Genomic DNA, 13,997 nt, shown 5'->3' on the forward strand with positions numbered 1-13,997 from the left:
AAGCACACACACACATACGGACCGCGCCTAATCCTTTCCCAGCTTCGCTCGCTATGATGAGGACACCTCCTCTATACCCAACACTCGGAAACATTTTGCCAAATGTCCGTCAACACCGCGGGGTGAGTCATGGGTTCGCCAAGAATAGGGTGAGGCACAAAGCAACACTGTTGTGCAGCGACGATGTTGGCATCATTACTCCTTTAATTGCGAGCGCATTAATCAACAAACAAACTTCCTGGATGGGCGAGCGGCTCTTATCGGACCAGAGCGACCTCGAAGGAGCCGGTTCGCGACACCTTTGGCCTTTTATGTTTTGCGCACGCACACACACACACACTTGAACACGCGGACACTAAATGCAGTTGGCGAAAGAGGTACTTTGCCTCCTCCTTCTACTCCGATAAGCCGCCATCACTAGACATTGGGAACAACATCAAACATAGGCCCGATCTCAAGCGCCCGATTTATTGACACTCTATTTCACTTCCAGAACTGCACAACGCCGTGCGTGTAACACTCGACGCAAGAACACATTTCGCGATCGCACGAGTAACAAAAAAAAAACGGAAATGATTTGCAGCCACTTATCTAATCGTGAGGCACCAGAGGTCGGCTTGTTGATTGAACTCCCAAGACACGAGACCCCTCATATGCGTGTGTGTGTCTATTTCGCGCAGGACGCCATGGGAGATGGGTTCCTAATCGGACTCCGGATTCAGGAACAAAAAATCAGCCACGCCAGATGCGCGTTCTTCCGGGCCAACATCGTGAACAGAGGCACACTTTCTCAACCAGCACACGGAACCCAGCGACCCCTTGTTTGATAGCACGCCTTTTTGAACCCCTCGAGGAAAAACACGCATTTCCACCGAGAGGACAGTTATCGTTTCGAAAAACCACCAGGACTTTCCGGAGGGTGCCAAGGATACCTTTTTTTCGGTTTTGGTTGGTTGGAACGTTAGAACGAGGCGGCGCGTGCCTGCCTACGCGGAAAACAAAACACCCGCGGAACACAAAGAGTCCCGACCGATGGAGGGACTTTTCACGCCGAACGGGAAAAACGTACGTCCACACTCGCTCGAGTCCGAAATCAAACTAAACCGGCGAATACAGCACCGTTCCGGTTTGGCAAGTGCTTTGGAACAAGAAGGAATTGAGAGAGCGCCAAGGAAAAATGAGCAAGGAGAGGGAAAGAGAAATTTATTAGGAACAGAGGTATGAAAAAAAGTTTGTAAACAGTTTTAAATATTTTATAAATATTTGAAAAATTTTATTTCATATGGTAAAACTTAAGCTTGGAATAGAGGAATAAAGGGTGTTTACACAATTGTTAAAACCCGGAAACGTCCAGAGGAAACAAATTATAGATTGCCGACCCCTGCAAAAGAGAATGAAACCGCGAGAGAGATGAAACTCGCGAGATTATTTGCCTTTGCGTAACCTAGCAACGCAGGTTATGTCTCGCAAGTGCGTCGGAAAGAGACAGCAAATAGCCAATGTGTTTATGTTGCGAGAAAGGGGATGTTTTAAATGCCGGTTTCGCGTTTACAAGAGGAGTATCGAAAAGTTACAAGACCTTCACAGATCATTTTGTTTGAAATAAAATTACTTTCTACTTCATCGATTAGTTATGCAACTAAAATGTTTACGAATTGAATAAACAACAATAAAATACTCTTTAAGCACGATTTTCCAATTCTACATAATCTCGCAACAACATAGGACCAAGTGCTGGAAAACATTCACAGTAACGCATTTAGCTACTGATTTCGTGGGATGAGTTGCAACACGTTGTTCGGCAAACAAACATCATGCCTTCTTTTGGCAAACTTTGACTCGCTTTCTTCGACTCCTACAAACAACCTCCCTTCACCCTTCCCTGGAGCATCGAAATCGTGCGAAATTTCTTCCACTTCTATGCCGGCAAAGAAAAAGCATATGTAAATTTAAATTGATTTTCACCGGTTTGTTGTGCGATGACTTGCGGCGGTTTACATCAAACTTACAGTAACTTCGGGGGGTAGTAACCGACTGCCGGGGGGGTGTGTTTGTGCATGTGTACGTGCTTTTGTACCCCCGAAAAACTTCTCTACGACAACAGAATACATCTCATCGAGAACGGTCTGTTGTTTGAAGCGAATAAATGCATGTTGATCATCCCCCACGTGTGGGGAATGAGTCGTAAACAGAACCTGAGGCTACGAGTTTGAAGCGGATGGTGATGGTGTTTCATCTTCAAAAAAGTCACCTAAACCCCCCAGAATGGAATAAACACCACCGGTGGAGTGGTGTAAATGCAATTTTAGATGAAATTCAATTACCCACCAAACAATGCTTCCCAAAATGATGCCCCGGGCTTCGGTGTGTGGAACATCGCCACACCTCTTTTGACATTTTGAAACGTTGAAATTGAGTTATGGTTCTCGGTTCGAAAAGGGGTCAACACCGAAAACGGTTCATCATTTCCGGAGCCATATGTTAATTAGCCTAGGTCTTCAGTCAGACACACGTTGTCCGGAAAAAGGTTGTCAATAAATATTGAAAAGGGACTTTTTGTTTGATACCAATTTGTTTGGGGATATCTTGTTCCTTTCAGACAAAGGTTGACATAACCCGCCGGAACAATGCCACTCTCATCGCTCGCGCTCGTCGTCGTCAAAGTGTCACGAATACAAATCAATAAAAGCATAAAAGATGCGTCTCAAGTATGGCCGATGCACTTGAAACCGAAAAGTCACACCACGCCATGGGGATGCGGCCATGAAAAATGCCCTTCAAACACGAACCACAGAACCAAACACAGAAAAGAACAATTGAAACCTTTGATGGAAGTAGGAAGTTCAAGGCGTTGATGTGACGATGGGAGGTTCTAAGCATAGCGAGGGATGTTATTTCCATATACCCTTTTTATGATTCAATTGTTACTATTTTATGATTCAAAACTCGAAGGTTTGGAGAAGAATTCCAAACACTGACGAAGAGTTCATAGGTCTCTACCCTTTCGAGAATGTTCTGGTTTGTAACGCACTATAGGAACAAACTCATCGAAGAAGCATTTCAACGCAAGCATGGTCTATTAATTAATCATGGTAGTTAAGATTCTCGGGAGAATATCGACCATAACGTTTCTAATGATGTCGGTACAAGCCCACCGAAAGTACGAAGCGTCCTTTCCCATCGGGTTTGCTTTATCGGACCGGTGAGGGTAACATTTTTCGGACGCATTTCATGATAAGATGTACTAAACCGCTAACGCACTAATGCAATGGAAGGGCCAACCTGCAAAACCCTCAAGCAACGCCCGGAAAAGGGGTTCACAGATTTCACGTCGGTGATAATAACTGCACTAATTTGGCTTTAAAAATCTCCTCCAGGGAGCTGCTGTGCACGTGCCTCGAGGGACACGACTCCGAGCCGGGTTTCGGTTTAGAGAAACGGATATTTTGTAGTCCAGGCCTTGGAAGACCCAGGCAGCCGTTTTCGATGCTATAAAGCAGGAAGTTTGGAGGAACGCAAAAAGTTCCTCCTAATCACCACCATTTGTGACACTTGCCATTTGCGCCGCGCTGGGAAGGGAAGGAGGTGACCAAATTTGACCGGGGGGAAGGGAACGGGGCTTCCGAAGAATCAACTCCACGAAAGATCCTTGTCTGATAGCGGCAAAAGAGGATGGTTTGGCGTGCTCGCCACATGGGACATGATTTACGCACCTAAAAGATACCACCCCAAACCCTCCTCGTTTCCCTTCATGGTGGGCCACCCAAAGTGCCACCGAAAACTGCACCCTCCCCCCAAAAGTATCCCCTTTCACGCATCGGCAAATGTTGCAATGGAAAAAGTCCTGCGTCGTCCTGTGCCGTCGTCGTCGTCGTCGTCGTGATGGCGGAGGGTTTGAACCTCATACCGGCGCATCAAATTCGGGACGCTTTTCCCGAGGCCTAAGCTAGGACTTGCTTGGGGGGGAGTTTGTCTAGCGTTAGGAAAATGGTCCCGGAAAACCAAACCATTTGGTTGGAAAAAGAGAGACCGACCGATCGGGGGACGAATATATCGCGTTACCCGGGAATGGATGTTTGTTTGGGTGCGTAAATGGCCTAGGATTTTCCTGTGGGGGTGTTAGTGTTACAAGATTTATGTCCTTTTGTACCACCACACCTCCACTGTCCTTCCACCCCATTTTTCCCTATTTTATATCCTAGGACCAGCTCCATTTGATTTGAATTTGCATTCATCCCTTTCTGTTTCTAGTCCACGGATTCCACCGTTTTCTGGCGTGACTACCTTTGGGGGGGTTGAAGGTAAAAACGGACCACAGTTTCCTCAACGTTGGCAGCGAAATCATAATAAGCGTGCCCCTTAGTCTGTTTGGGGGAAAAACCATGAGGCATTATTTATCGAACACTAGGAAGAAAAGGGGAAAAACCTCTATACCACCTTGAAGAAAGAGAACTAACGAATGCTCCAATAAACCCAACATGGGATACATTTCTCCTCGGGTGTGGAAGAATTAGGATACAAGCAAAAGTCGCACCATCCCTTTTTGGAGTAGAATTCCCGACACCGGTATCAATTGTAACTCCCTTTCGGGGTGTGTCTGAAGAACGTTCATCTTTCATCCAAAACCCCAAGAAACGAGACACGACCACCTAGAAGCCTAGGCCAATATTTGTTAACGTCTTAGCGCCTCCGAAAACCGAACGCGTGTCGGGTAAAGATTTTAAGTGGCCTGACTAATCTTGCGGATTCGTTTACAAGTTGTTGTTGAGAAAGTACATGCGCCATAAATTTCCGTTGTCCTTTTTGGTACATAATTGACGAACTGCGGAGGCAACATTCATCCATCTCCCCGAACGTTCGTTAATCAATCAAGTTCAACCTTATGAAGATCGATTGCATTTACTCGGCCCGAAAATTCCACAATCGTGCTTTGGTCAATACTTTTGGGATTGGGCACGTGGCATTCGGTCGGGTTTGCATGATTTGTGGAAAGTGATCGCAATGCACCGACAAATGGATTGCAACGACCTTCCCCCCCAACGGGAAAGCAACAGACATCGGGGCATATCGTGGGGCGCCATTCTTGGTAATAAATTTCCTCCCTTACCTACGGCCGGACCATCCACTGAAGCTATGTTTTCCATCTAAATACACGATACAAAAAATGCCGATGAATAAATTTACATTTACGATTGTAAAAACCGTTCACGATTGTGCGACAAGATAGTGGAACGGCTCGTGCCTTTTTTGCCCCCCTCCCGACCAAAACCTATACTTCCTGCTATCCTTCCGCTAGGTGGATGGATTATGGTTTGCTTTTAATTGTCCATCCGGTAAGCCAAGGGTCTTTCGGGACCTCGAGTCAGCTGCGGCAGAACCCTTCGCTGGTTCTTTGTGAGTCCTTTTGGGAGCGAGTTTATTCCTCATTTCTGCGTTAGTTTGTAGCAACAGTATCTCCATCGCCATATGGTTTATGGTAATAAATTTAGAAAAAAAGAACTGCCACTATACACGTTTCGTTTATAGGTTTTAATATTGTAGTTTAATTGCTCAGTATTGGGATAAAATAAATAATATGCATGGTAAACTACTCGCCAATTGAAATAAACGATACGAAGCACCTTTTCCCTATTTAAAAAAAAATAAAAGTAACAATCAACAACATGTGTGTTATCGATTATCATCTAGTCATATTATTTTTATCTTTTTGATAGCCATCTTTATCAATCATCAAGCGTTTAATGTCTCTCTTTATGCTGCTCTAATATATCGATCCCTTTTTTATCACATCGATGTTCTCGAAAACACGATGATATTTTTTAAATTTTCAGGTATCCTTTTTTGAGAATTATTGAATTTATTCTTACAAGGAGATATTTTTTTCTAGGGAACTCGCCTCAGGAGAAAAACCTTTCCTTGTACTTTTCACCTCGCGCTGATGGACATCAGCATCGTCATCATCGGAACACAATCGTAGCTTAAACGGTGTTCGGCACGCACGCCACACCACCACTAGGCTCGTCCCTTTTTTATGACTCGATCAGGGCTCCCCATCTTTTCCTGCGGGCTACCGAAAGGACAACATTGATTCACCTTTTCCCGGAACGAACGGACGCCAACGCTCCCCTCGTCAAATAGGATTGTCACACTCAATTTTCCCCCGGCAATGATATTTCCTTACGAAATGCGTGTGGAAATACAATTTAAACCACCGTCCACCCGGTCGTCGGTCCGTCGGGGGGGTCGGGGGAACGAAGTTTTCCTTCCGACTGGTTGTTCACGCGGGGGGTGGAAAGCCGGTACACGACCATAAACTACAAACATCTGCGTCCATCGGAAGGAAGCGCTCGGTTGGAAGGTTTTTATGACCATCTCCCCCCTCCTTCAAAGGCGACGACGGGGGGGTTTCGGATCGATCGTTTTTCTTCAATCGAAGGGGGATGGTTTGCAGATTTTGCCTGCCTTTTGCACCATTTTTCTTCGGTGGTCCTGCTGTGCTGGTCGCCTTTTTTTTGCCCAACTCCGATATGAAAGTGTATGAAATCCAATCACTCCTGGAACAGCGGAACGCACACTTTCTTGTGGAGGCGAAGAAAAATAGAAGGGAAACTTCATCTCATCTGCGTTTTACGTTTTATACAAAAAAAAATAAGAAGCGTCCCCAAGGTTTAAGCATGTTCCGAATGGTATTCCTTGTTTGCGCAATGGAAAAGCATTAGCCATTTCCAATCAGCAACAGGACCGAAATATGCTCCCGAAATTTTCCACCCTACACAAACAAGGGCAGACGTGTGTTTTGGTGGAAAATTAGTTCGCATCCGTCTTGTTCATTCCCCATCGTTGCTAGGAAAAGTTAATTAACCGTAATTTGTATCGGTTTGACTTCAGACGAATGGGAAACATTTTCCGAAAGGTCGCTGTTCAATATCGACCGACGGTTTCCTAATCCCCCTTCTGACAGGATATTGATCGGATGCAAATTACGACACAACACAACAATGCTGCACTATCTTCCATCTAAATTGCAGGTGCATGTAAAAGGTCTTGGCAAACGGTTCCCCGGAAAACGTGACTTGGAAAAGGATACAGCCAAAGTATTGTTTTGCTGGCGGTGGTAGTTAAAGTGTGATTGAATTTAAGAACACACTTCTAGTATCAAGGGAGGAAGAAGGTAACAAATGATTTATCTTTCAACTTTCTCGTGGAAATCGTGCCCCAAAACAGCCTGGGATGGATTTCGGTGGATCAAGTTAGTGTCGTCACAGACCATCGGAAGGACACGGAATCGTCGTTTCGTGTCGTATTCCCTCATTTAAATCGTTTTGTTGTGCAAATATAGAAACTCCTGCTCGGCCTCGCAGGCTCGCGTGTTGCGGACAGTTGGAGTCTTTCGTTCGGTGTTTGAGGGAATTTAAATGCAACACCGACAACACCGCAATCCATTGACGGGAAAGAGGAAATAGAGTTTGATCAACCCCGGACCAAGGTTGGGTGACTATTGGGATTGTTTTAGGATGCGTTTTATGCGCCAGCGGAGAGAGCGAAAACGGACAAACCGAGGACGAACCGGGGAAGAGATTTAAATTTGCATTTGTGTCTGATCCCGATATGCATCTTACTTTACCTCCATCCATCCCCGAGTACACAGCATCGTGTAGTTCAGCCATCAACACCACCGCCAAGCATCATCATCATCATCATGACCGTTACATTCCGGGGGATGCTTATCGAGCAAATCTCCTGAACTCGTTGCCATTTTATGCGGCGCATCGCCGGTCGGTATTAAAATATGGAGAGCATTCCCGCACCAGCCCAGGTTATTGAATATGCTTCAAGTGTTTATCCTCCCCGTTTGTGTCACGTTTATAGAATATTAAAATGTTCAATTTCTCTGCTTATTTGGTCGGTAGCACACAACATAACAGAATACACGAGGTTGAAACATTATGCTTACCGGTTGGTCATTTCTGCTGGAACGGCATGAATTTCCACTTTCGTCTGCTGTTGCTGCTGCTGTTGATGGAGTTGCTGTGGTGGTTGTAGCTGAAGTGACGATTTCTGCTTCGTCGCTTGTTTGTATCGACCTGTGGGATGCAATGAAATTGTTTTACAGGTTGGAAAACGAGCATATAAACATAAACTTAACGTTTTTGAAATACTTTTCTTATTTAACGGGTTCTGTTCTGTTTGAAATAGCAAAATTATGAATAACTTTTTAGTAACAGAGCCGATTAAGACAATTGACCACTCAACTTGAAAGTATGGATTTTTGGATTTTTTCAAATTTTCCAGTTTTTAAGAAAATGTGCGACAGAGATAGCACGAGCTTAGCTAGAATATATAAACCATGGTTAACTGTGAGCTTTGTTTCAAATATCTTGGTCGAAAGCTTCGCACTAGAAACCTTGACACTTGTTAGCTTTGCTTAAGGTATCTTGGTTAACCGGTTCGCATTTGAACCGGTTGAACCGATAGAGAAAATTAAAATTTCAGTTGAAAAGATGTTTTTTAAATTACGTAAGGTAGTTTTCCATTTTAATTCTTTACTTACTCAAAGCGAAGAAGAGTGATAGCACCGCCTTCAGTCGTCCGCTGCAGATGTCGTTCGGGGTGACCGATTCCAAGCCTCCAACTTGATGCTGCCGCAGCACGGTGAGACAGGAATTCACGTTTTCGTACTGCAAGTGGCGGTAAAAAACAGGGAAAGAAAACGTAAGAATCCGTTGGAAAGCAATGTAAAATGATATCTGAAAAACGATGGAAAGAATACTCCTCTCCGCACATAGCTGAAGACATTTGAACTCTTCGGTGACCTATGCAGTTGCAGTTTCCCCCTTTTCTATGTTGCATGTTTTCTGTAACTTGCGCGCTTCAACCCATTATGAATCATTTGACACGGTATGCCGCCGTGCAAGTGCGGTTAACCATTTTCCGTGGCAGTTGTGGAACAAATTAGCTGTTGTCGTTTGAGTACCGACTCTAATTGTTCCCTAGAACCGAAAGGTGACGTCAGAACACTCTCAATGGTAAATCTAACTAACTCTTTGGTGAAACAAGAAATGCCGCAAAGATGACGTAGAAGCCGACACTTGTTTCCTTTCTTCTCCATTTTCTTTCCCCGCCAGCTTTCAGATGGGGCGGAAAACAATCAAACAAGTTGCTGCCATTCGCCATTTGTGTGCGGAGTGCATTTTCTTTTCGGTTCGGCGACTCGCGGGCTCTTCTTGCGCACAGCTGGTGATGGTCCCACATGGTAACGAACTCGGCGTGTGTTGCCGGATGACGGTGTTGGCTTTCGCGGAACACCACGCGCATGATGATCGTATCGCGAGAGTGGGTTTGATTTGATGGCGCGCGCTCTTGTCGGAGTTGGATCGCGTGAATCAACCGAACGGGGGACGATGCATCCGAATTACCCACATTAACTCATTAGCCTGCCAGCACATTTCACGCCTTGATGGACGCGATGGAAATCTAGATTACATTCGGAATGGAATTTGCCATAATTTGTCTCTCATTAATTTCACTTACTTCCGAGTACGATTTTCAAACAAAATGTGTATGTGTCACAGACGCCCACGTAACTGTTGCCGAACGGTTCCGGTTCGGTGACTAATGCTTCCCCCAAAACATCCCCGAGATGATCTTCAATGTCACCGGAAGGGGTTAGCAGGGCGTTCAACTATGATTTAAACCAGATACCGCCATCAAACGGGCGCCGCGGGTGCTAATTGTTTTCGGCGAAATTCAAGGCCAGACTCATCTCGGTGGAATGGGTGCGTGTTCTTCGAACAAACGGTTGATAAATGTTCCATTGTAGCGGCGGTGTTTTGTCTTCTAACGCTGTTTAAATCACTGGTATAGAAACAAAACCATTTTGTTTGATCGCGAAAAATAATAAGACGAACGACGCATAGCTCGTTATTTTCAGACAGACGGAAATGGGATCAAATAAGATCTTTGAATAGCTTCCGGCCAAAAGGATCAAATAGTCCAGTATAGAAAAAAGGGTTCTTGGCGAATGAGTTGTTGATGGGGAGAAGGAATTCATACAATTTTAATATTGGCCTCATGATGGCGAATTTTTCTTGGCAGCTTTAGGCTCCCTTATAAGTACTCTCAGTGGGAAAATGAAGATAAATTCGTGTGCAATATACCCTCCACCAAAGTGGTTGAGCAAAAACCAGAAGAAAGGTCGTTCGGAAAGCGACCCTAAAAATCAAATCCAACAAAAAAGAGCTTCTAGGTGGAGGAAGGATCGGCGGTTCGATTGTGAGATTTTTGGCCAATGAAAATATTTTGGGGTCTTTTGGCAGGTGAGATCCGGGGCTTCCAAATACCCACGCAGGGAGCGTAAAGAGCTAAGCAAAAAACCCGTACCAAACCCTCATCGAGCGATGGCATTCCATGGAAGCACCTTTTCCGGTGGCAAAAAGTCAATATCGGTCGGTGGGGGTCTCGTTTCTCGAAGAAATACCTTTGCCTTAGGATTTTTGTGCCAGCTTGCAGCAATCAAACCTCGGGCATGTGCCATTTGTCGGTCGGCCTCATGATCACCTCCATAAAAAACCCGCACACCCGCCAAGGGAGTCGATTGCACGATTCCTTCCGTTTGTTTTTCGTTCGTTTTGTGCGAAAAAATAAAAACCGCGCAAAAGGTTGGAGGTGGTTGGTTTTTGCACACGAAACGGGTACGGTATGGTTTTTCCTAAGGTAATAGAACATTTTATTACGCATAGCGTGACGCACAGAGGAGTTTAAGTGGCAGCGAAGGCGACTTGCAAGCACATTTCTCTACATTGACGCACAAAAGTCAGGCATTAAATGTTTATTTTACAAAGTTTAGTGGAAAAAATCATGCAATGTTTAAGCCAACCGTAAGAAAAAAAAAGTATAAGTCTTCCATATTCAAATAGAAACAAAACTTTACGCTAATGCATGATTAACGACACCGAGAAAGAAAGAAGTACAATGAACAAATCAGACGAATTTATTGCTGCCCACTGAACTCGATTCAATCGTAGCGTTTGATGTACGATCAAAATTAACTAACCCAACTGTACGATGATTGATTCCATTCCATAAGCAAACCCCAATCGACCCCTTTTTGTCGGGGGGGACAAACGTTTGTTTACCTCCACGAAAAGTGCGTGCGAGTCGTCCAAAAAAGGATAAACTTCAATTCGCTTGTAAAACAACATCGATCCTCCCCATTTCACCAACGTTGCGTTTCGACGGGTCTCGACGGTAAATCCGTGTGGTGGTAATAATTGGGCACACAAAACAAACGCTAACCTTCGGGTAACCCCCCGGGAAGGTAGTGGGGTTTGGTTTTTCTTGAAGTGTCTGAGCGAAAAACCGGCGCCAGGCCTCCTCGCGATCACTCTTCCCGCGATCGCATCGTCCATTAATCTTGGTCACTATTGTGACCCGGGGAGAATGGCGAGAGATGGCGCAATAAGGTTGAGGAGGGGGGGGGGTACCGTCGTTCATGACAAATTACCACATCACCAAACAACAACAGCACGAGGAAAGAAACATGTCTGCAGGAAAATCTTTGATTGGCGTATTAGAATATATCATCGCCATCCGTCGTCGTCGTCGTCCAGACGCGTCAACTTTTCTTCATGTCTCGCGCGGGGACAAAATGGGAGCATGTTCTGGAGCGAGTCCCTTTTTTCCCTTAACCGGAATCGATTTGTTGCTTGCAATCTTGATTAAACCCATATAAGAATGTTGGTGTCACATGGTGTTCCCTAAAAAACAAAGAGCAAACATTCCCGAGCGAGTTTCATTCCAATTTCCCCGTGCCATACACAGGTTGGGGCGATATGAATTCGACAGGCAATACAACGTTTTGCTGTTAAACGAAATTGAGTGTTTCGTACGCTTGTGTGCGAGCAACCCGGGGACTATTTTTAGCGTCCAACGTAGCGGTTTCTGGTTGCCTTTTCTGGAGCGGGGCGCAACTGCAACCACGTTGCACCGGGGAATGAATGGTTAAGCATCGAGTTCACCACGTGGTAAGCAGGCGGTCACTTCTCTCGAGCAAAAAGTGCAGAAGAAGAAAAAGCTGCCACTCCGCAAAAGGGAAATCACTTTCCGGGGAAGCAAAAGCGATCACGCGAGAAAATGCGTCCACCACGAGGGGCGAGTGATATGAAATGCCCTTCCCCGTTCAGTAGGTTCAGTGACCGACGGGGAGGTTTGGAGTTGGGCTGGGTCGGAGCTCAATGACGCTGCACGACGAAGAGGGTGTCCCGATATCGTGAGTGACCCCCGTCCACCCCGATCCTCGGAGAAAGAAAACGGCGACAGAAAGACTCGGCGCGAGAGAACGCCGCCGGCATCTGGCTACAAATCAAAACAAGATGAAACATTCCGCAACGCAAAATCCCGGCACCGACGTCGGGGTCGGTGTCGGTGGACAATCTTCAGGCATTCGCGCAAGTACCTACATACGTAAAGACCAACGGCGAATGAAGGAGGAAGAAATTAGAATTACAAATGCACCTCTCGCCGGGATACTGCATTTTTCTGCGCGAAATTCTCCGATTCTCGTTCCACCGGCGAGCCGGAGTCATGTTCCGAATTGGCAACTCACGAACTCGCTGTTGGATTCCTGGGGTTCTGTATGGATGGTAAAGGTAATCCTGCGGGACAACAAGACCCCGAGATAAAGGACACGGGATTCGTGGGAATCCTTTGGAGACGAGTCTTTCGCGGCTTGATAAATATGGTTCATTAAGGACTTCATGGGAATTTTGGGGAGTTTTCTCAGCGCTTGATAGACAGCATTAATAATGGACGAAACGCTATACATCTGTCCCAATTGTTGTGCGGGAACTTTTCTGTGAGTCACTTTAATACAAAACTCATTTTAACTTAACCAAAAAGCACGTCCCATTCTTCCATTTCCCATCCGGAACCTAGTTCTGACGATATCGGCTACGTAACACACCTCAGTTGAAGAACTTACTTCATACTCCGACACACTTTAGCCGCACGCGCTGGAACCATAAACCTCCGGAGAATGCTCCCCTGATGTGCAACATTGTTTCGCACACGTTCTTAATGCTTCCCTCCCATTAGCCAACCGAGCGAGCTATTGGGATGGATGGGCCCCTTTCGTCATTCAAATTTGCGTGTGGGTGTCGAACGGCCACACAGCTTCCGCGTGAAAGAACCGTTTGATGAGGTCACGCCCCGGAAACGTGACCTGCACCATCAACGCTGCTGCGGTGGGACGTGGTATGTAAGTCAACCTCCACGATTGGCACAGATTCTGCTGATTCTGCGTAACCCTATTTTGGGGACCACAAGAAGCTGCTGCCTATCTCCGTCCTCGTTGTTGAGTGTTGATTAAATCATTCGATGAAGAACTTCCGGAGCGGACGGAGCGATTCATATCGAGCAACGGAAATATAACTTAGTGAGATGAAGGGAAAGAGCGTGAGCTGGAACCATCTTCAATCACACTGCGTTAGATAATTAGTTCCGCTGTGTCACACACAGAGGGATGGTTTCCCCCATCTGAGGCGTTAATTAAAACAGAAGCTTGCTGTTTCCCTTTCCCAAAAAAGGAAAGGTCCTGTTTTATATCGATGACGACTTAATTTACTGACACTCAGCTGTAGTTTGCCCCGTTCCACCACATCTCAAGCTCATGGCATTTTCGTAAACAATCGGCGAGACCTTCCCAATGTCTCAACTCGGCATTTCGACTTCGACTGCGATTATGGGCCCGTATCGAGGCTGAAGGATTGAATTACACACTCGAAGGTGCGAAACCAAGGTTGGCCGTGTCAAACTTCTCTCCTGATCACCTTCTCCCCACGCCTCTGGTCCTTCCGCCACGAGCATGAGCTCAGACAGAGCAACTTGAACTTGAAGTAATTGAGAACCGTTGCGCCGGAGATAGCGATCTTTGATCGCAAACATGATCACATAATCGGAACCAGCTTGTTACGGGGGTTCTGCACACTCACCTTCCGGAC

The 13,997-nt window shown here is 45.8% G+C and overlaps 1 protein-coding gene across 1 annotated transcript in view; it reads right to left on the bottom strand.

Moving 5' to 3' along the window:
- The window catches only part of LOC131267472 (protein sickie), a 191,452-nt gene that overhangs the window by 118,605 nt on the left and 58,850 nt on the right, over positions 1-13,997 (bottom strand). The window contains exons 3-4 of the mRNA XM_058270359.1: positions 8,552-8,678; positions 7,955-8,084 (exon numbers count right to left, since the gene is read on the bottom strand). Of these exons, the coding sequence (XP_058126342.1) occupies positions 7,955-8,084; positions 8,552-8,678 (257 nt within the window). The remainder of the gene's footprint in view (positions 1-7,954; positions 8,085-8,551; positions 8,679-13,997) is intronic.

The sequence above is a fragment of the Anopheles coustani genome, chromosome 2 (assembly GCF_943734705.1).
Source record: "Anopheles coustani chromosome 2, idAnoCousDA_361_x.2, whole genome shotgun sequence".
Taxonomy (NCBI): Eukaryota; Metazoa; Arthropoda; class Insecta; order Diptera; family Culicidae; genus Anopheles; species Anopheles coustani.